The sequence below is a fragment of the Python bivittatus genome, unplaced genomic scaffold, assembly GCF_059951505.1.
Source record: "Python bivittatus isolate LINGU-HERP-01145 unplaced genomic scaffold, Pbiv_v1 ctg000660_np1212, whole genome shotgun sequence".
In the NCBI taxonomy this organism is placed as follows: Eukaryota; Metazoa; Chordata; class Lepidosauria; order Squamata; family Pythonidae; genus Python; species Python bivittatus.
The window spans coordinates 1,945,593-1,968,645 of NW_028277092.1; the positions used below are offsets into that span (position 1 = coordinate 1,945,593).

At 44.9% G+C, this 23,053-nt stretch overlaps 2 protein-coding genes across 2 annotated transcripts; one reads left to right on the forward strand and one right to left on the reverse strand.

The window, feature by feature from the left end:
• Positions 1-2,635: 2,635 nt before the first annotated feature.
• Positions 2,636-11,111, forward strand: LOC148214522 (uncharacterized). The gene is made up of 3 exons (XM_088151122.1): positions 2,636-2,911; positions 4,329-4,499; positions 9,973-11,111. The coding sequence occupies exons 1-3, from the start codon at positions 2,636-2,638 to the stop codon at positions 10,069-10,071; spliced, it is 546 nt and encodes a 181-aa protein (XP_088007248.1). The 3' UTR covers positions 10,072-11,111.
• Positions 11,112-15,931: 4,820 nt separating this feature from the next.
• LOC103053178 (cystatin-like) lies at positions 15,932-21,807 on the reverse strand. The gene is made up of 3 exons (XM_007442897.4): positions 21,484-21,807; positions 21,018-21,143; positions 15,932-16,236 (listed from the first exon to the last, which is right to left on the reverse strand). The coding sequence occupies exons 1-3, from the start codon at positions 21,715-21,717 to the stop codon at positions 16,159-16,161; spliced, it is 438 nt and encodes a 145-aa protein (XP_007442959.1). The 5' UTR covers positions 21,718-21,807; the 3' UTR covers positions 15,932-16,158.
• Positions 21,808-23,053: the final 1,246 nt, after the last annotated feature.

Below are 23,053 nucleotides of genomic sequence, written 5' to 3' on the forward strand. Positions count from 1 at the left end.
CCTTTTAAGGTCACTTGATAGTTGCCTACAAAATGTGAGAACTTTTCCAAGCTGCCATTGAATGTCCCAATTTCCCCTTTCCTAGGATATTAAGATGCTATGGGATTATAACCCCAAGAAATGAGCAGAAAATGTATTTCTGGGCTTCTCTGCAATGCTTTGATTTCCAGGGAGCAGGTGGGTCTCCAAAGCTTTATGTCAAAGAAAGAGAGATCCTTCATTTCTATTACCTGCATGAAACTCATATCTGAGCTAAAACTTAGTTTGAGAAAAAGAAGATGAAAGAAAATGAATATTCAACACCAACATTCAAGAAGGAGCTGTGAAAGAAAGCATCGCCAAGATGCACCAGAATGGTTCTAGGCAGCCTCTGAAGAAAACCTTAAAAGGCACACGCGTTGTTCACAAAAAAATTAGCAGACCAGGCAGTGCCTGAAGATAACATGACCAAGACTTAACTCAACTCCCCTCAACCCTTCCAACAGTCACCCACAAAGAGCAGCAAAGATGTCTGCAAAGTGAGAACATTCTCCTGCCCAAGGAGTGACTCCTAACCCAGGATATGGCAACTCCTACAGACATCAAAAGGCTGACCTGCAATTTGGATGGCCCCGATGCTCTTAGGCCTGCACTCAGAGACCTGGTTGTTTTCCGAGGCGTTCGGGTCAGGATGTCAGATGAATTGTGCTCTTGTGTAGTTGATATGCTTTTTTTTTTTTTTTTTAAAGGGGGTTATTGTTATCCTTGGACGCCAGGGGATGAATGTAGTGGTTTTTGTATTTCTGTATGCTGCTCCAAGTCACCTGTGGGAGATGCGATGGGTGGCTATACAAAAGGGAGGGAGGGAGGGAGGGAGGGAGGGAGGGAGGAAGGAAGGAAGGAGGGAAGGAGGGAAGGAGGAAGGAGGGAAGGAGGGAGGGAAGGAAGAAGGAGGGAGGGAGGGAGGGAAGGAAGGAAGGAAGGAAGGAAGGAAGGAAGGAAGGAAGGAAGGAAGGAAGGAAGGAAGGAAGGAAGGAAGGAATTTCCCTGATGGAAGAAAGGGAGGGAGGGAGGGTCTTTGATTTCCGAATCAGCTCAGAATTCTCTCCCAGTTTCAGGCAGAACCCTTTTTCAGGCTTACCCAGCTGGAGATACTGAGATCTGAATGTGGGATCTTCTACATCTGAAGAAGGTATGTTGCTACTGAGGGATCCACAGTCACATTGCTGGACTCCTCCAAAAATTCTCTCTACCCTCTCTGATCTCTTGACAGTAGAACAGTTTTCTTTGCCATATTTCTCTGCATCTTCTGTTTTGGACTCTCACCTTTGAACTTTCTGCCAAACCTGATTTGGGGGCTAGTCAGATACCTACCCTGTTTCTGGAGAGAATATTATCATTTTGGGCAACAGGACACAGCCGTTCCTGGGCCGTGCATGGCCAGCTCTGGCAAGAATACTTTAAAGTCAGTGAGGGGCCAGGAGTAGGAAGCACCTGTAGAACATTTGTTTTTCTAAAAAAGGACTCAGGATGATAAAGATAATCAAACCTAAACTGTCCAAGTGCAATTGCATCAGTGACACCAGCCCTTGCTTGAAAGATACTTTTGAACAATTAACAAGTGGCTTCACTTCTGAAAACACCAATTTCACCTGGGCTTTACTTGGCAAAGATTTGGCACAAAGAGCAATTTTTAAGCACATTATAGATGACCAATGCACAAATATCCCCCAGGCCAAGAAAAATCTCTAGTGATTGGAAAAACATTGGATTATCCTCCAAAAGATTGATTGTCCTCCCTCTTTGCGGTGTGATAAAACACCCAGAAAGATTCCTGTTTAGGATGTCTAAACACTTTTTTTTTTTCATAATCTTTTAATCTAATCTAATCTTTTAATCCCTTTCCACCCATTTAGTCTCCCAGAGGAGTTAGAAAAATTTCTAAACTTAATTTCCCTCTGTGTTCTTTCCAGCAAGAAAAACAAAACTACAGAGGGTTTATTTGATGGGTGAGGACAATGTACCTCTGTTAGAGAATTTAGGTGGGTGCGAAAGGAGGTAATATGATTTGAAATACAAACATAAAGGGCCAGGTGATTCACCATTTTTTAAAAATGCCAATTTCTGGTCTACATCCAGAGTGCCAAATCTGAAGAAAAAAACACTGTCTAGGATGATCCCTTTGGGGGAATCTAAAAACCTTAAACTGGTTTGATGGGACCAGTCAGGCAAAGTCAAATGCCCTCCCTCATGAGCTGAATGAATATCCCTGAACATTGGTTTAATGCCAGTGGGAAAAATGTGAGAATTCAGGTTCAAAGGCCAGTTCCAGGATATCCTGCCCAAAGAAATGAATTGTCGTGTTAATTCCCATGCATTAGACAGGAAGGCACACGCCAGTCACGTTACAGTGCCAAGGAATCAAGGTTTCTTGGCTAACAAATCCTTCTTCTAGGGAGTAATCTTAGACTGCCCCAGTCGGAGCTGGCGTGACCAAATGACCGTTTTTCCTTCCTGACGTGTCTCAAGGGAGGTGGGGCTGTCTTAGTTTGGGGGTGGAGCCACCTGGGGGTGGGGCTTCCCCACATCTATATCAGCCAGTCCCCCCCCAGCCCGCCCATTGCTGTGCACCAGTTGTGGTGTTGCCTTCACCACCATGGGAGTCCGATGGCAGCTGGTCTTTGGGTGGTTCTTACTGGTGGGAAGGTTTGCCCAAAATCTTTCCTCACAAGAGCTGGTGGAAGAGGAACCAGCCAGGGAGCAGATGCTGGAAGAAGAGCTTGAAAATATCACCAGGCAACGAGTCACTTCCTTGCAGGAAAAGGGGAATGATCAAATTCACACCTTCATTGACTTAGCCTTGCAATATTATAATAATAAGGACTATTCCGTCTGGTTCACACCAGTGGGGGAAGCAACTATGACAGTCAAGGTAAGGAGCACCTTCAAGCCACTGGGATGCTCTCAAATTGCTTTTTTGCACCCTCTCGCTCTACAGGTAGGCTGGACGGTAACTCCCATAATCCCCAGCCTTGTCAGTTGTAGAATTGGAGAACTTGCAGTCCAACCAGCTGTTGTGCCCATCCCCCTACTAGATCACTTCCAATATATACTTCATCATTTATTTTATGGGTTTCTGATTTCCCACCTTTCCTGCAGAAGCTGAAGGTGGTGTGCGCTGCAGTCCTGCTTCCTGTTCTTCCCCTCAATAACAACCCCGAGAGGTAGGTTGGGCTGAGAGAAGGTCAGTGTCCCAAAGAGCAGTTTTTTTGTGGCTGAAGGTGGACTAGAACCTAGATTTCTTCATCCCTAGTCCAACGCCTTCATTGCTGCACCACACTGGCTCTTGTTTTTTATATCTGAGCTCAGGGCGATATAGATAGCACTCTCTCCTCCCATTGTTTTTCACACCACAACAACTCTGTGAGGTTGGTTGAGCTGAGACTAGTGAGCATGAGTCACCTACAGAAGAAGGGGGACTAGAACTTGGGTTTCCCCACTCCTGGTCAAGACCTCCACCACTCTGTCTCTCTCTCTGTGTCCCTCCTCTGTGTCCCTCCAATAGTAATAATTTGGGTGTGGAATTATTTCTTTTTCTTCTCTTCAACTGCATCCTTGAGGAATTTGGGAGGGTCTTTTTAAACAAGTCTTCCATCGCTTGGACACACCCTAGGAGAGGACATTGAGGAACAAAGAAAGAAAAAGCAAAGGTTGGAAAGAGGGTGAGATTGGCGGGGTAACGGAAGATGCCAAGACAGTGTTCGTGATTTAAAATAAAGCAGAGGGAAATGAAGTGCAGGAGAACCAGTCACTAAACAGTTGTTGGGCATTATAGGTTTTCTTGCTCGAGGGAGCCCATTCACACATGGGGTGGATTCACCCAATCCTAAACCTGACTTAACCCAATACAATTGCTGTCTTCATGTAACATGCAGTGGGTAAACCAGTGTGCCCCATGTTGGTTACAATGGTTCCAGATTCACCCAACATGCAGAGACAAAGGGTAAATTCTCACATTGCACTGAGCCCCAATCCCCCCAACCCCGTTTTAGCCAAGCTTAGCATGTTATATAACATTAATTTCTGAAAAAGCATGTTAAATTTCTGCATGGATGTTATTTCACCTGTTTTCCCGGGCTTTCTTAATGGTGATAGAAAAGTCCTTTTCATGTGCCGAAAGATCCTTTCTTTAATTTCATGCTTGGAAGGGAGTGATCCAAGGAGTCAAGATGGTGGCCGTGATCGCACCCTTGCGGGTGCCATCTTGACTTTTTGATCTCACATCCCGCAGATGACTTTGCCCTTTGGGGAGTGTGTCACAGTTGAAACATCCACGATTGTCTTTCTAGAAAGCAGTTGGATCCATGGTGCATCTCCGGCTGTCTTTGGAAAAAACCAACTGCTCCAAAAAAGATGTGAAGCCTCACGATTCTTTTTACATGCCGAGCTTATCTTACTTTGAAGAAGATGACCGTCCACCCCTGAAATATTGCGGGCCGCTCCCTCACCATGAGAAGGAGGTGAGAAAGCAGGGCTTAGTCTAACTGAGCTGCATGGGAACCCCAGCCCCGGGAAAGCTCACGCTGTCCCCTTCCAGCCATACGCTCCACTGGATATTGGCCAGGCTTGTACAGCACGCCTGACCTGGCTCCTGAATGAACTTATTCTCTGGAGGTTGATTTGCACTCACTCATGCTTCCTTTTTCTTTACCCAGAGCAGCGTTTCTTATAATGGGGTCCTAGGCCCCTGGGGGTCCTCCAAGACCCTTTCAGAGGTCTGCAAAATCCAAATTATTTGCCAGCCTATGATGAAAAATAATACAATATTAAAATCCCATCATACAATTGTGAGAAGCAGTAGTGGTAGCGAATGCATCAATTTTAATTTCTAATACAATCAATATCAATAAAGATAACCCCTACAAACAAAAGCTCTTTCGGAGCCCTTTTTAAGAGTGGAAAGGGGTCCTGATAGAAACAAGTTTAAGACACACTGACCTAGAGGAACACATAAGGACATTCTTCCAACAGTCAAGCACAGATGCAGTCTCTCTCTCTCTCTCTCACACACACACAAACACACACACTTATTTAACATATATCAAGTCATACTGTTGTTCCACAGTATGTGGAACATCCACATTTTAACATGACTCCAATTACACATGTGTGGAGATAAAATACGATATATTCTACCCTGTGGCTTTTCCGCATTGTCCTCCATTTTTCCCCAAATTATCCCCTTCTTTGGGATTTCCCTGCTAATATGGAGGGGGAAGAATGCATTTAATTAGCATCTAAATACCACAATACTTGACTTCACATTTTCAAACCACTGTACTGCACGCTGAAATTGTGCACCACTCCCAAAAGAGTAATACATTTCTCTAATTTAAAAATGTATATAAGAAAACAAACTTTTACGAAAAAGCATATGTCCCTCAAAACAATGTACAGAAATGCATTAAATTAGGGAAACTGGTTTCCAGAAACAATGCATTTAGCAGCATGTTTAAAAAGTCTACAGTTGGGACAATGTGCAATGTTTAGTGAAATATCTTATTTTTGTTTTAATCTCATCTTAGTATGAGAAGGGGATATATCTAAATTTAAAATAAGAAAAAAATTAAATTAAAATCAGGAAAATGAGAAACTGAAAAAAAACTTAATGGGTAGATTGGTTGATATAGATAGTCCTTGACTTACAACCATTCGTTTAGTGGCTGTTTGAAGTTATGACAGCGCTGAAAAAAGTGACTTACCATTGGTCCTCAGACTAACAATTGTTGCAGTGTCCCCGCATCACGTGATCGTGATTCAGGCACTTGGTAATGCATTTACAACAGTTGTCGCTTCCTGTGGTCATGTGATCACCATTTGCAACCTTCCCAGCCAGGTTCTGACAAGTAAAGTCAATGGGGAAGCTGGCAGGGAAGGTCATGTGATGTCTTGCTTAACACATGTCACAGTCATGTGATGTCTTGCTTAACGACCGCACTGCTTAACCATGAATTTTCTGGCCCCTATTGTGGTCATAAGTCAAGGACTACCTGTAAGAGAAACCAAAAGAGACACTTGGTAATATGGTGGACAAACGTGCCTTAAATTCAAACTGGAGGTGTCAGATCACTTCCTGCTTCCATATACTTACAAAGTCTTGGGAACAATATTATATTAAACATACTTAATAATATAAATTCATATTATTATAATTATTATATAATATATAATAAAATATTTTATAATATATATTTATATATAATATTTTTATAATGAAATATATTTTTATGATAAAATTTTTTATATTTAATAATGTAAATTTATAATATAAACTTCCTCATGAGATGGGCGGTGACCAAATTTGAAATACAAATAAATCAAATAAATAAATATTTACCAATATTACTCTGCAATATTGTGGATTGAGAAATAGTTTGTTTATCCATCTGATAAAGGAAATAAGCTAAACTGCAGCCAAAATATCTAGAAAGTACTTAAGATACAGTCAGTCAACCCATTGTCAACAATGACTCTTGCTCACCTTTCCTTTTCAAATTTCCCCCCTGGGAAATACGTCCCACTCCTTCCTCTTGCTTGTATTATGCCAGGGAATGAGCCCACTGGCCTTGTGAAGTGAAATTAATCAAGATTGTGTGCAATAGCTGTAGGGAGGTCCATTGGGTACAGTAAAAAAAAGTCAAGATGGCGTCCGTGACAGTGCAGTCAAGGCTCTGAGTTGGAGTGTTGATTGCACTGTCCTGACCACCACAGAATCATAGTTGGAAGTGACCTGAGAAGAGGTCATCACGTCCAGCCTCCTGCACGTTGCAGGGTTCACTACACCACCCCCAACTGATGACTATCCAGCCTATGTTTTAAAACCTCCAGTGAAGGGGAAGAAACCACTCTTCCATTGATTGATAGCTCTGACTAAGGGCTAATCTGTACAGGTAGTCCTTACTTACAAACGGTAATTGAGACTGGGAACTCCAGTGTTAAGCAACACTGTAAGGTACAACGCCATGTGACCATGCTGACTCACAACAACACTTCCGGCAGTCCCAGTTGTTGTCCTTAGGTGAATCATGCGTGGTCACAGCATCACACCATCACGTGATTGCCATATGCAACCTCCTGCCAACTTCCCCATTGACTTTGCTTGTCGGAAGCTGGCAGTAAAGGTCACAAATGGCAATCACATGACTGTGGGACGCTGTGACCGTCGTAACTTCGAGCTGGTAGCCAAGCACCTGAATCGCAACATGTGACTGCAGGAATGCTGCAACAGCTCCAACTATGAGGACTGATTGTAAGTACTCCTCATTCAGTGTTGTTGTAACTTTGTACAGTCACTGAACAACTGGACGTTAAACAAGAACTACCTGTATCTACATCCTTGTAGTTTCATCCCATTCATTCTAGTCTTCCCCTCTGGAGTAAGTGAGAATAAGTCTGAGCCTTCCACAATGTGACAGTCCTTTAGCTATTTGAAGACAGTTTTCATGTCCCCTCTCAATCTTCTCTTTGTAAGCTAAACATACCTAGACCTTTCCACCGTTCCTGTAGGATTTGGTTTCTAGTCCTTTCACCATCCTGGTGCTGCAGGGCTCTGGACTTGCTCCAGTTTATCAATGTCCTTTTTAAACTGTGGTGTGCAGAACTGGATGCGGTACAGGTAGTCCTTGGTTAATGGCCATTCGTTCAGCGATCATTTGAAGCTACGATGGTGCTGAATGAAGAGACTTATGTCTGGTCCTCGAAGCCATTGCAGTGTCCCTGCAGTCACATGATTGCGATTCGGGCACTTGGCAACCAGCTTGCAATTATGACGGTCACAGCATCTTGCAGTCATGTGATTGCCATTTGTGACCTTGCCATTTCTGACAAGCATAGCTGGTAGGAGGTCGCAAATGGCGATCACATGACATTGCACCTAACGATTGCGTGGGATTTGCCTAACGACCACAACTGGAACTGCCAGAACTACCATTGTAAGTTGGTGTGGTCACATGACATTGTGCTTGATGACCACGTCGCTTAGCAATGGAGTCCCCAGTCCCAGTTACTGTCATTAATCAAGGACTAACTGTACTCCAAGAGAGGCCTGACTGTAAGATTTACCCCGTTCGTCTAGAGAAACTCTCGTGACACGTGTGTTCAACAAAGTTTACTCGAGCGTACCGTGCATAGTTGCAAACAAAGCCAGGACTGGCTTGGCACATCTTGTGATACAATTTATAGTTCTCCCCTTCCCGCGCTTTGCCCCGTTGCTATGTTACATATTACAGATTGCAAGTTACAGATTGCCCCAGTAATCCCCCCTTTTGCTCGAATGGCAGGTTCAGCCCAGTTCTTATTGTCCCTTGATTGCCCTGCCCCGCCGGCGTGGTCGTGGTCGTGGTTCCTCTTGGTTCTTAAAGCCAGGGTTTTCCAATCATGCGTTGATTGCATTCCCGCGAGCTGCGGCTCAGCCCTTTGTCTTGGCGCTTGCAGCTAATCAGCGTTGATACAAAACATCCGCTCTGCAGTTTTTTGTTAAGCGGTCCCAGGTGGCTCATTAATCAGCCGCAGCTTTCACTTCCACGGCTGGGCAAAAACTAGCCATGCCGCGCCGGCTGAACCTGACACTGACAAGGCAAAGTAGAGCAGGATCATTACTTCCCGCAATCTGGACTCTGCCCTTCTTGACCATCCTGACTTTTTGACCATATCCTATGGACACTCCTGAATAGCAATGAGATGATGATGATGATGATAATGATGATGATGATGATGATGATGGTTGGTCGCACAGTCAGCCAGATGTTTAGACTGTAAGGTTTACCCCATTCGTCTCAGAGAAACTCTCGTGACACGTGTGTTCAGCAAAGAGGTTTACTCAAGCGTAACGTAAGTAAGTACAGACAAAGCCAGGATTGGCTTGGCACATCTTACAACGTATTTTATAGCTTCCCCATTCCTGCGTTTTGCCCGTTGCTCGGTTACAGATTACCCGCAGTAATCCCCCCTCGTCCAAATGGCAGATTCAGTCCAGTGCTTTTGTCTTGCTGATTGCAGTCTATGGGATGTGCTGTTGTTGCCTTTGTTGGGTTTTCCGGGTTGCGTGCAAAGCCGGAAGTTCGAGTTCATTGATTGCTTCGCTTCAGAGCCTCTGCACTTTCCTTTGTTTGCAGCGCCCACAAGTATCCACTTGCGGTTTTGAGTTAAGCGCTGCCACCTGTTCGTAATCAGCTCGCAGGGTTTCACTTCCCTTTTTCCTTGGCTAGCACGGGGCGGTGAAATTGACTAGGCGCGAAATTGACTAGGCGCGGCTGAGCAAGTCCCTAGCCGTGCCGCGCTGGCTGAATCTGACATAGACTGGATTTGGCATTTTTATCCACCTATCAAGTCCTTCCCAACATCTGGGATTGACAGATGTTGTCAGATGGGGTTAAAGGTATCGTTGCAGGATATAAGTTGTCCCAAGTAAAGCTGCCGTTTGCAATTGACAGATGGTGATTTTGTCAGTGCTGATGGTCTTCAAGGGATGCTCCAGATGTTGTTGTTGTTACTATTAATTTACATTTATTATAGCTGCCCATTCCAGTAGATTCTGGGGAGCTTACAAACTACAAGAACAATAAAAACAGTTAAAAACATACAACACTATGGGCAGCCCGGACTAAAACAATCAGAACAATAACAAGCCACACCAGGGGCCCCACAAACACACGAACCCCATTTTCCAAAGTCACAGTGACTCTTCTTTCTGGTAGAATATTAGCTGTGTCTAGTTGCCCCCAAAGCAAAAACACTGTTTCCAGGCAAGGGTGGCCCTTATTTTATGTAAAGTCCACTGACCCTTTGAAGATTTAGAGCTGTTTCTCACACGGTGGGGAAAGCTGTAACTCAGTATGGTGATGGTTTATTCCTGGCAAACCTTTACTGCACCCCAGATTTTCTAACTTGTTCCTTGGCTTTCCCCCACCCCAACCCCTCCCTTCCCATTTTCAGCAACTTGACTGCACGTTCGACATGTTTAAAGATGAAAGAAGTTCCTGGGAAGCCGTAGTGAGCCATGACTGCAGACCAATAAGAGTGGTGGATTTTTAAGCTTTTTAATGATGAAGACGCAGCCCCCTTCTCAAATGCTATTCGAGGCCCGTTTGCCTTTTTCCTTCCGTCACTAGAATAGAATCACTTAGACGATGCAAGCTGGAAAACTGCCACGGAAAGGAGATGCCTGAATCTATTGCTGTCTCACCTCATGCTAGAATCTCTGGTAGCCCTCCCTTTTCCCCTTGTTCTGAAATAGGAGAATAAAATCAAATTGCAAAAGCTTTGCCACGTGACTGACCAGCTGTGCCTCCCCTCTGCTCCTTGCAAGCTTCGGTTTCTTTTCTCCCCTGTTGCAACTGCAGAAGAGGTCAAACTGAACCCTACAGTCAGCAGCATCAGATTCTGCAACTCTGATTGGGTAGCATCTGCTGGCCCTTAACCCCAGTGGTTCACTGCGGTTGATACATTGTGGGACACCCACAGTCAAGGGCTTAAACCTACACAGAGCCAGCCATGCACGAGGTTAAGCTCCACCCAGTTAGTCATGTGGTGGGAACACTTAAACCCAGTCAATCAATCTTTTTTGCCCTTTTAGTCCTCCAGGAAAAAGAGCTGGAGAGAAGGAGTGGCTGAAAAAAGCAGGATGATCCATTACAGTATAGAATTACACCTCCTAAGCAGTGATTGGCTGCTATGAACAAGCCACACCTACTGCTGATTGCTGGGGAAGGGGATAATGACATCATGGAACATTGCCATTACAGGTAGTCTTGACTTATGACCATTTGGTCAGTGACCATTCCAAGTTATGACGACATTGAACGAATGGTGGTTATGACCAGTCCTCAGAGTTCTGGCTGTCCCAGCACCCCCATGGTCACGTAATTGCAACCTGGATGCTTGGCAACCCATCCCCACCGACTTTCATTGTAGGAAGCTGGCAGGAAGTTGCCTCGCCTAACGACCATGGGATTCAGTTAACAATGGCAACCAGGACTGCAGGGATTGTGGTTACTAAGCAATGTGGTCACGTGATGTCTCGCTTTACAACTTCATCACTTAGCGACAGAAATTCTGGTCCCAGTTGCTGTCATAAGCTGAGGACTACCTGTACTTCTTCTGGTGCAAGGATTCATGCGATACAGAGTAGGAAGATCAGCAGGAATTTAACTGGGTCAAATTACTATGGCTTTGTTCTTCCAGAATAAACATTAAGATTTGACTGGGCTAGTTGCTTTCTTGTCATAGCTCAAGCCGATGATTTGATGTAACGTTGACATTTTTACTTTCTTTTCCAAGGGAAATCTAGTTTAGGAGAATAAAAATCACTTCAGCCAGGTATACATGACATTAGTGGGTTGAAAAATAGACTCTGATCCAAATTACTGTAAAAAAGCCCAATATGAGATACCTGTCAAAATCTGTGGTGAATTAAGTAACTTCAAAAAACATTGGGATAAGGTTCAACAGCCTTTACAAATCCATCTCCAGACTGACAATATACATACTTTTAAAGAAAAGTTTAAATTCTTCTTCTTCTTCCTCTGAGCTTTAAGAAAAGGTGGCACAGTTTCCTTAAAAAAATGCACACCAACTGCTTAGCAATATCGGGGTAAACAACTTTATGTGCAAAAATAAGCACAGTTGAGAACATGTGGTGGGCATTCTCACAAAATGGCTTCTGTGGTGGGCGTGGCCAGTCACAAAACGTCAGTGCCACCTCTTCTGGCACTTCCAGGGCCACAGGCCTTTCCGGGGTCTCCCTCCCTTTGTCGTCCCCTTTTCCCTGGGGCTCTGGCCTTGGCCGGACCCTCTCCACCTCCCCCCTGAGACTGATGCTGAGCGGGGGTAACTCTGCCCCTCCTGGGATCAGCCTGGTATTTACCAGTTCTGGCCTGCACCAGCTGGACTTCTCTCCCCATCTTTTCCATTGGCTTCTTTCTGGGGGGGAAGGTCTAGGCTTTTGCATTATTTGGGGAACCCCCTTCCTCTGTTCCATCTCAGGGTCTTTCTCTCCTGGCTGTCGGTCTTTCTGTCTCTTCTCAGCTAGGTCCTCCCCAAGCAACATAGCAATTGGACAGCCAAGCATGACAGTGAACCTCCCCTCCCCATCCCATTCTCCTCACTGAATGGGTAGCTTGACTCGGGGCGTTGTTACCATTCCCACAGACCTGTCACCCTCCCGGTGTGTGTCTGGACCAGCTGATGCCTTTTCACCTGAAGGGAGTAAACTTTGGAAATGGAGGCCCCGGTGTCTCTCCAGGCAACTACTGGTTTGCCATTCACCTTCACCTTCACCCTTCTAAGAGGTATTACCCCTTCATCAAACTTGGTCAACCTTCTATGATGCCCAGGATTCATCACACCTGGCATTTCACACATGATTGACCTGGCATTTCAGGTTGGGAGAGTCCCTTTTGAAATGTCCCACCTCATTACCCTTGAAATGTGTAGGTAGCAAACTTTTGATGGGGACGTTGCCCCCAGCTGGTGGGGCATCTTTGACTGGAGCTTGGGCTGGCCTGCGGGTTGGCTCTTGGCTGAGGCCTCCGTGGGCTGTTCTGGGGCTTCTCCACCCCTCAGTCTGCTCCATGATGCAGTTGGCGTAGCCTTCCCTGAAGGTCTCGTATGAGCAGACCTGCCTCTTCTTTGGGCCCCCCTCCTGCACTTCTGCCCTGACAGAGTCAGGAGTAGGAGAGATGTTCTGGCCCAGGAGGAGGAGATCAATTGTTCCCTCCCTCATCACTGCCTCTGCCTGCTGGAACCATTGTCATGCTGCTCGAACTAAGCTCTTGGTGAACCCCGGTTCACTCTCGGCATTCACCTTGCACAGCGAGCAAAACCTCCTTCTGGCTTCTTCCGCTGAGAGTCTGGTTTCTTCAAGTACGTGTTTTTATAAATTTTTGGCAGCTGTCCTTTCTTCAGCACATAGGTTAGAGCAGTGTTCCTCATCCGTGGCCACTTTAACATGCTTGGACTTCAATTCCCGGAATTCCCCAGCCAGCCTTGCCACGATTGAGAAACACTGGGTTAGAGTTTGGGTTAATCCTGTATTTGGATTAAGCAACCCTTCAGGAGAGGGCGCATGCGAGCCACATGCTGGGCCCCTGGGATGCTGTAAGCTTGACAGGTATCTCTGAAATGAGCTCAGCCTGCTTCAACATCTCTTCTTCACGGTACTCTGGGAATTTGTACTTCCATTCCCCAGAGGTTTGGGTTGTCCCAGGAGAAGAAGGGTTAGTGAGGATGAGCTGGTGTTGTAGCTTCAACAACACTAACCGATGTGCTCTTTCTCCCCCCCCCCCGCCGCTCATTCGTTTAAGCTCCAGATCAAGTTCCATCCTCTTCCTCTCTCTTAGCCTCCAGCTCCAGCTTCCTAAGTTCAAGATCCTCAGGGCTGAGGTGCTGCACATTCTGTCTTCTGGAGAGGAATCCCCTGTAGTAGACATTTTTATGGCCTGTGCCTTCCTGGCAGGGTTGGTGTCCCAGTACACCTTGCCACTTCTCGGCCGCCAGCCTGCCCAGCTACTATCTAGCCCATCCGTTGTTCCCAGTCTCTAGAAAAAAAATTAAACGCCTGTGGTTGGTGTGGGGAACTCACACACACACAGAGGAGGGAATACTCCTTAACTCTGTGGTACCCTCTAGTGTTTAATATCCCACTTCTACCACCATGTATTAGGGGCATTATCCGGTGGCTAATGATGTTAATGAGACGCAGACAGAGCTGCCCTCTCCCGGTGGCATGGATGTGGGAGGTGGCAAACGTGGTCCAAAAAAAAAGGCAATGTTTCAGCACAATGAATTCCTCAGCCACCAAAAGGGCTAGAATCAAAATAATTTGCCACTTTTAGTGCTGGGTAGCACACTGGGCCCATCATGTGCAAAGATGAGGCAACAGCCACTTTGCAGCTCATTCTCTCAAAGGTACTTGGCTCTATTCAGGATGCAACCAGACCTGGAAGGTGGACATTAGTTTGGGAAAAGAGGCAGGGCAGTTTCCCAGACCACCTGCTTTTCAGTTTCCCAATCCTTTACAACAGTGTTTCTCAGCCTTGGCAACTTTAAGGGGGGTGGACTTCGACTCCCAGAATTCCCCAGCTAAATTGCTGGCTGGGGAATTCTGGGAGTTGAAGTCCACACATCTTAAATGACCACGGTTGAGAAACACTGCTTTACAATATATGATAAAAACAAATCTCTGAGTAAGAACGCCTGGGTTACAGATGACCCATAGTTAAGAATGGAGCCTATTGTAACAAAATTCGCGTTCAATACACAATGATTTGAGTTAAATATACAATGCTACTTATACAGTATTATACAATAATACTGTTCCTGGTTACATATAAATCTGGCTTAAGGACAGACCTTGGGAACGCACCTCATTCTTAAACTGGGGATTACCTGTGCTTCCATTTTTTTTTTTTTTTAGATCTAGCTCATATTCAGGGCACTGGCAACAGAGCCCTATTTAAAATTGTATGAGCCTGGAATTGGTGGACAGCTCCAAGAAATCAGCATAGCACTTATGCCATCTGCCTCCAGGCTGGTTAATAGTTGAACATCCTGCCCCTTGAAATCTCTTGGGTTATGAATTAACAAAATTAACTTTACACTCTCCACAAAATAAAATAATAAAGAAAATAACAAACTTTAAAGGGTCTCCCTCTCCCCTAAACCTCTTGATTATTTATTTACATGTGTTTGTATACAACTTGTCATTCTGTTGGTTTGCAAAAAACAAAAAAAACCCAAAAAACCTTTTTGAGAGGCTGCAACTCTATAAGGTGTGGTGAGGAGGGAAGATCAATGTTAATAAATGCAATTTAAAACTCCAGAAGGCATTCCAAGGGCTCTAAAGGTATCATGGCAGGAAACCTGCATTCACAAGCCTCAACAAGCCTGAGCGACTGCGTGGGTGCCGTGGCCACAACTTGCATTAAGAAGACTTTCACAACGGCCGTGACTCCAGCAGACTACTGAACTGTGTATATGAGCAGATATGACAGGATATCAGTTCCAGACAATGAGCACAGACACCAGGACATTCGACGTGGGTTGCAGATGCTGCATCTGGCATGTTCGCATGCAAAAAGGGAGCAGTTGGACAAAGGTGCAGGGGTGAGAAATAGAGGGGAAGGCGGAGAATTGTCAGATATCATAGCATAGAACAGAGCTGGTGGCTCCTGGCTGTGAAACAACAGACTACTACTAGATGGCGGTAAGGCTTCCCATTTTCTGCGTCTTTCCCGCCATCCAGCCCTTGTCTGTATTTTTAGAGTGAGGATTTGTTTGCCCTATTAATTAAAAAATAGGATGGCAGCCTAATAAAAGCTACACTGACTTTAGTTCATTCTCATCTTTTCTTAACCAGGCAAGGCATGGGATACATGACCTTCAGACATGTTGCACTAAGTCTTTAATTCGTTCGTTCGTTCGTTCATTCATTAATTCAACTTGTATATGCCAAAGGTCTCCTGGCATTACATATTTACTGGCATAATATGCCAATCAGGGAAGCATGTGGGAGGGAAAGTAGTATCGATTATGTTAAAAATTGTAATTGTGGTACTTGAAAAGAAAGAAAAGATGCAGCTTCCAGAAGTTTGGAAAATGTCAACGTTGCTTCCCCATTCAGCATCTGATAGCTATTGCAGTTGCAACCAGCGATGCTTCTAGAAGCACCTGATGGCCTCTCTTCCTCTCAGGTGGGACAGTGGCGGGTTAAGAAGGACCACGTAGAAGGGACAAAGCAACAGCTCATGGGGGACTCCTATTTCCACCAGCTGGACAACGCAAAGCCTTTCTAGCGAGAGGCTTTATTGCAACAAGCCATTGCAGCAGCTGTGTGTGTGAAAAAATCAAGATTTGATCCAAATTATTTGGATAAGAAAGGAATACAAGCCTGAAATTAGAATGAGAGCTTTATTAAGGCTAATTAAACTCAGAAAATGCGACTTTGGGCTTAAGCGCACCATTTTACTCATGATTTGTGGAGGCCCATAAATGGGATCGTGTTGGAAGCAGCAAAGCTCGCTGTGAGCCCATCCTGCACGCAAGAGGTCGCTTGGCGGCTGGACACACTCACAACCGTCTGCACTTGGTGTCAGCACGCAAAATCCGTCTCAGCCAACCAGATCAGCTACAGCTCATCTTCAGCAACTCCATCTTGTTCAGCCAAGGCTGGGACCAGACTTCGAAGTAGCAGGTCAGTTTCTGGAAGGGAACGAAAGAGAAGAAGGAGGACAACACAGACAGTCAGCACTCGAGACAATTGGGGGTATATAAACTCTGTTAACATTCACGGAAACCAGTCAAAATACACTGACATACATGCTGGGGAAACTTTTTTTTTTATTACAAAAACAAGAAAAAATACATAAGTGATTTAACAAAAGGTGAAAAAAAAAAGAAAGAAAAATGTTAATATATCATTATAACAATAAACAATTTCAATTCTACATATGCTTATCTGATACAAGTATTATTCAAGTACATTTATATTTCTAATAGATTTATATAATTACCTTTTTTTTTTTCTAACTCAGTGTATTTGGTATAAACGAGTCTCCTATTTCATGATTCTCGTCCATACAAATCTACGTCTACAGGCAATCCGCTCATAAGCGGCAAGTGCAATCAGGTCTTCAATCCACTGAATAAATGGGGTCATACGTGTATCTTTCCAAAGCTGCAGTATCAGCCTTTTGGCCACAGTAAGGGCACGGAGAATCCATTTATGTTGTCCAGGTGTCAAATTCCATGTACTAGGTATATAGTTTAAAAGAATATTATCCTCTGAAAATTTTAGCTTCTCTCGCAGTCATATTTATATAATTCACCACTTTATCTCAAAACTTAATAAGTATAGGACACTGTAGAAACATACGCTTTAGAGGCTTTGTCCTTATTACATCTCCAACAAAATGCTGTTTTTGACAATCCTTTTTTATACTGAGGTAACGGAGTCCAGTAAATTCCAAATATTATTTTTGTTGTATAAGTCGTAGTTTAAGGTCCACTGGCACCCTGCTATAGGAGTTAAGACGCTCTCTCGTTGTCTAGGTAACAGAGAAACCTCTAATTCTGTATCCTACTCATCCCTTAGCATCTGCATATCAAACGTTGGGGAACCTTGACACAAACCACCTCCAGTCAAAGGGCTTAGTTTGTCCTTTCTTAATAGAGAGGCCTTGCAGAGATGCTGGGCAGACTGCAATTCCCATCACCCTGAGCCACATGGGATCACATGTTGCACTAACCCCTGGTTTCTTTTGACAGCTGTTTCTGGAACAAGACCTAGAGGCCTGGTTCACCCATAAGGGTAAGCAAACTGCAATGGCTGAGTCAGTTCATACAACCGGCTAACCTTGAAGCAAACAGGCCACGTTGCAGCTAAGCCAGTTGTCCAACTCGGGCTGCTGAATAACCTTACAGTGCAGCTTGCTATCCCCCCTTTCTCGGGAACACAAAAACTGACTTACTGTACTTTACCTTTTCTCTAATGGATCCGTACTCCCGTGGATGGAATCTGAGTCTTCCCCTTGCACCATGGCTCCCCAAACTGGTGGTGGGAACCTCAGTGCCTCACCTGTTCCTTACCTGAAAACCTGGAACATCCACCTTCCCTTTGGGTAAGGGCTGTGGGCCAAGAAACTGCCCATCCAGCACCCCAGAGAAAGGACGACCAGCAGTGAATCTTATGGCACATTAAAGATCAGCCAGTTTATCTGAGGGAACCAACCCCCCCATTCCGCAAATGCTGCTGGCACAAAACTCCACAGATTGCAGGGATGTTCAAATGCCCACGTGAAATCTAGCTGTGCCTTCAAGACCAAGAAGTGTGATGGGAGTTTTCAGGAACTGTAGCAAATGTCTGTCTTCTGAAGAGGAGGAGGAGGAGGAAGAGGAGGAGGAGGAGGAGGACAACCCAGGAAATTACAGGCCTGTCAGCTGGATGCTTTTATTGGGCAGGACCTTCCAGCAGATAATTAAGCAATACAGTTGTGAGTACTTGGACAGGAATGCAGCCATGAGCAACAGCCACCCCGTGCATCTCAGCCAAGCGTTTGACAAAGGTGCTCATCATCTCCTCCCCTGACATGGTAAAATCCTGGGCAGCTCAAACAACGACAGATGGATTCATAACTGTCTGAGTGGCCAAACTAGAGACTCCTCCAAAACGCTTCAACGTGAGTTTAGAAGGAGGACCTGAGTGGAGGGCGAGGCTGCTATGTCCTGGGCTCTGCGCATCCGAATAGCTTACTAACAACCCGGATGAAGGTGTGGAGCGGATGTGTCATTGACAGATGACAGAAAGCTAGAACGCTTTAGAAGAGAAAGAGAAGTCTGAAAAGATCCAGGAGAGTTGGCACAAACAAATAGGGTGCCATTTCACAGAGAACATGGAAGTCCCGTATCTGGAGAGAAGAACCCGCAAAAGGCACCAGTGAAGGGAGAGAGTAAGCCATCTTGGCAGCAGTACGTGGGAAAGGGATCTGGGGGTCTTTCCAACCACAAGGTAATATGAGGCAACCGGATGATGCAGCTGCAGAAGAGGGAGATGCAGTCCTGGGGTATGTTAGGAGCAGAGGGCAGAGAGCCAGATCAGGGGAAGCCGTTGTTCCCCTCGACTCTGGCCAGACCCCATTTGGAGTTCTGCGTCCAGTTTGACCGCAACAGACTGCAGTGAGTTCAGAGGAGGGTCTGGAAACCAAGCCCTAAGAATAACAGTGAGAGAAACTGCACCCGTTTAGCCTGCAGAAAGGAAGACTGAGGGAGATATGACAGTAGTCTTCAAGTACCTATACCACAAAATACCAGGACCTTGTCACAGAAGGGGGAATGGGGTTATTATATGGGGGAAGAGTTAGCAGCCAGACCCATCTGTGTTGTCAGCCAATGGAACAGACTGCCACATGAAATATTATGTCCCTCTTCATTGGTGGTCTTCAGACAAAGGCTGCAGGGACATCTGTCAGCAATACTATAGTGGATCCTGCACTCAGCAGAGGATTGGACTAGAAGACCTGTAAGATCCCTTCCAGGTCTATAATTCCATGGAGCGAATTCAGCAATTAACTTCCTCTGAGGCCTGGTGAAGCCAGCTGGGAAGTTCCTCTGATACCATCTTTTTGCAGCTTCCCACAATGGAGAAGATTCCATTACTAACCACTAATCCCAGGCATATAAGAGGAGACAGCTGGAATTATCAAAATAACAATTTCACACCTGAAGGAGCAGTCTGTTTTCGGTTTCAGTCTCTGAAAGCCTTCAATATAAATTGAAGTTATTCATAAATAAATAAATAAATAAGTAGGTAGGTAGGTAGGTAGATACTTCTTTGGATGGAACTCTCTCACAAGTTGGGTGTTCTGTTGGACTCAGAACTCCTGTGTGAACTGTGGGTGTTGCCATGCTAAGAGAGAATTTATGCAATTGCATGTTGAGATCACTCCCGGACCAGGAGACACCACCTAAAGTTGCTTGGCCCTTTTCACCTTACAAGTGGACTACTTTCATTCACTCCTTGTGGGACTGGCTCTTGAAGACTACTCACTAGCTTAAACTGGTTTAACATAACATAGAATAGAATAGAATAGAATAGAATAGAATAGAGTAGAGTAGAGTAGAGTAGAGTAGAGTACTTTATTAGCCAAGTATGTAAACATACAAGGAATTTGACTTCAGTGCAAGGAGCTCTCAGTGTGTTTGCAAAGCACCAAGAATAAGAATAAGAATAAATAATAATATTAATAACATTATACTAAAAAACTATGCAATCAGAAGAGGAGAATTAGAGGAAAGATAGTACTGTGGCTATTAACTAACATATATTCATCCAACTGACCATATAGCACCCTGAGATCAACCCACGTAACAACTTTTCTCCAGGAGCTGAACTGGTTGACAATCAGTTTCTGGGTGCAATTCAAAGTGCTGTTTACCACCTGTAAAGCTACAAGGCTCAGGACTTGGCTATCTCCAAGACTGCCTCCTCTGAAGTGAACCTGCCCATCCTGTATGATCTGGAGTAAAGGCCCTGCAGAGAGTCCCATCTCTGAAGGAATTCCATCTAGAGGAGCCCTGAAGCAGGGCCTTCTCAGTAGCGGTTCCCCTCCTATGGAAAATATAGGGGCTGCCTCCTCCCTGCTGAATTTGTGAAAAGACGTGAAAACTTGGCTCTGGAAGATGTTTGATTTTCTTTTATTATCTACCTCCACTGTTTAGCACTATCGTAAGATGAGCCACTTTGGAGCAGATGGGCATAGAAATACCAGCAATAAATAAATAACTGCTTTCACTTCAAGGGTGAGGGCAGGAGCCCTAACTTCTCCATCTCACCCCCAGGAATATCTACAGCTCAGTGACTAACAGGTTTTTCTGTGCAAAAAGAGACAGACGTGTTGCACCATCTCCAAGTAGCACTTCTAGGCCAGAATCTATAGGGAAGCAGCCATTACTTAACATAGATCCATGTCCTCTGCTTTTGGGGCCTCTGGCATATTTAAAATCATGGATACTCTCACAGAATGGTTGCTTTGGCCAAGCTCCCTTGGGGGCATGATCATTTGAAAACTATAGTGCCCCGACAGCTTTGGTGAGGCTGCAAATTGCCACTCAATTTTCTGCCTTCACACAATACAGTACACTTGGTATACAACTGAGCCATTTTCCCAGTAAATGCAACAGATTAAGCTAATCAAATTGTCTGACCTTGCTGGGAAATCCCCAAACACCTATGAAAAAAGCTAACCCGATTAGCATGCGATGTGAATACAGCTTTCAATGATGCACAAGGTGAAGGGCTCCTCTGGGCCCACCCCCAAACCCATAATTGTCATTCTTATAGCTCAGCTTCACATTTCGTTGTTTTGAATTGAAATCATCTATGAAAAGAATTAAAATCTGCTTTACACAGGTGGCTGGCTAAGTTCAGACAAGGCAGCTTTTGTCAATTAAACTGCAAATAATCAGAACTTGGCATCTAAATTTACCTCCTGCTCAGCCCTTGGAGGGAGCTCACAGTTCTGGATCTTGTTGAATGCCATTGGTCCATTGCTCTTTTCACATGCTGTTTTCACCACCTCCACCGTAAGATAGTATTTCACGCCTGCAACCACCTGGATTTTAAAAATAGGTACCATGATGTTTAGGTAATTACAGCAAAAAAAAAAAAAACACCCCCAAACATGCTTAGCTTCATTGGCTGCAACCCGGGAAGAAGAGAATCAATCCAGCATAAGATATTTCTGTATCTTATACATACAGCAAAAGCCAAACCCTTCCGGCCCAGAATTTGCTCAGGACCCACTGTGGTCCCTCCCTGGGAATACCCTCCAAGCTGCCTCCAGCCCTCCGTTCCCTCCTCCATTCTTCCCAGAGCCCCCTCCCGAGTCCTCGGCTGCTCCAAAAGGACCCAGCGAGGCTGCCCACCCACCCCAGCTCTCCCCCCGCACGCACCTGGGACTGCGCCTGCACAATGCGCAGCACCTTGAAATAGTTGGTGTTGTCTGTGCTGCGTGTATTATACTGCTCCACAGCAAAGGCAGCAGCTTTCTGCACCCCATCGTCTGTGGGGGATGCGGGGGAAAGGCCCCCAGGTATCCCCACCTCCTCTAGCAGCACCAAGGGCAGCGTCAGGAGGGCACCAAGGAGGAAGAGCGGTGCTGGGCGAGGCAGTGGGGAGCACGCCATGGCAGCTAGGGCGAGAGAGAGAGAGAAAGAGAGAGAGAGGCTGGCAGGTGCACAAGCAGAGCGAGCAAGTGGCACAGACCAAACCCTGTCCAGCAGTGATAGATATAGTCAGGCATGGCAGGGGGTCCTGGGAATGTTTGTAGATAATTATCCATATCTTATTTGCCCAAAATTATTTGCCCACATACCAAATAGGAATTATTAAGTAAATAGTAACACTGGAAGATAGGAACTGCATTGGCATGACAAGCTGATCCAAATCTCAGATAACAAGCACACAGCACTTAACCCCATTCTACCTCTTTCACCGCCTTAACGGAGATTAGAGTAACCATCCCACATGATTTACAGTAATCCAAAGCTCAGGGAAGGAAAAGGGAAAGAGAGGAGGCGAAGCTACTCTTGAAAAGGATGACAAAATGCGGGATAATAATTCTTTTTTGTAAGGCCAACCTCACCAAAAGCTGCTATTTCACACATTAGCCATATTCACATGATACAGCAAGCCATCAACCTCATTTTAGCCAACGGGTAATCCCCAATTTTACAGTTTATAAATCAGTATGTTCTTATGGTTTTCAGATTTAAGTCCTGCCTCTCTTCCAGAGAAGGCTTTGTTCACACTTCACATGAAGCCATACAGTGATTAGCTTAGCAATTGCTTGAACCCAGCCACTTTTCTTTCCAAATCAAGGTTTACAGCTTAATGTACTGGCTAAATTGGTACAGTATGGCACACTGAATTACAAACTTCCCGACTGCATTTTAGCCAGAAAATGTGGCTGGATTGCATTAATTCAGTAAACTCTGGTTAAGTCACGCTAATACAGCTGATGGGGACTGAATTTGATAGTGGACCTGAGTATGTGGAAGTTGTACCTGCATATGAAGACATGGGTGGGGGGCTAGCATATGAGAATGTGTGCATCTGTGATAAAAACTGGGCTCAGTGTTCTTGTCAAGAGTGATATATTTCTTCTCAATGACATCCCCATGCAATTTTTAAAGATAGTTACTTCCTTGTAACCCCTTGCTTGTTTTTGTAGTCTTTTAGCTTTAAATATAGCTATACTATTTTAATGCTTTCATTGAATCCTTGAAGATAAGAATGGTTGTATGATTTGTGATTTCCTTGACCCTATAGCAGAGATGGGAGAGACTAGTTGTGGTCAGTCTGATAAGGGGCCATGGCTGGGCCAACTGACAGGACATGCAAGACCTATATGCCTGTAATATTATTATCCTGATAGGGTAAGGGGAAGAGAGTTGGGGTTAAGATAAGTTTAAGAGGGATAATGAGTAATAATTAATGTATAGCTGGAAGGATGTCCATCTT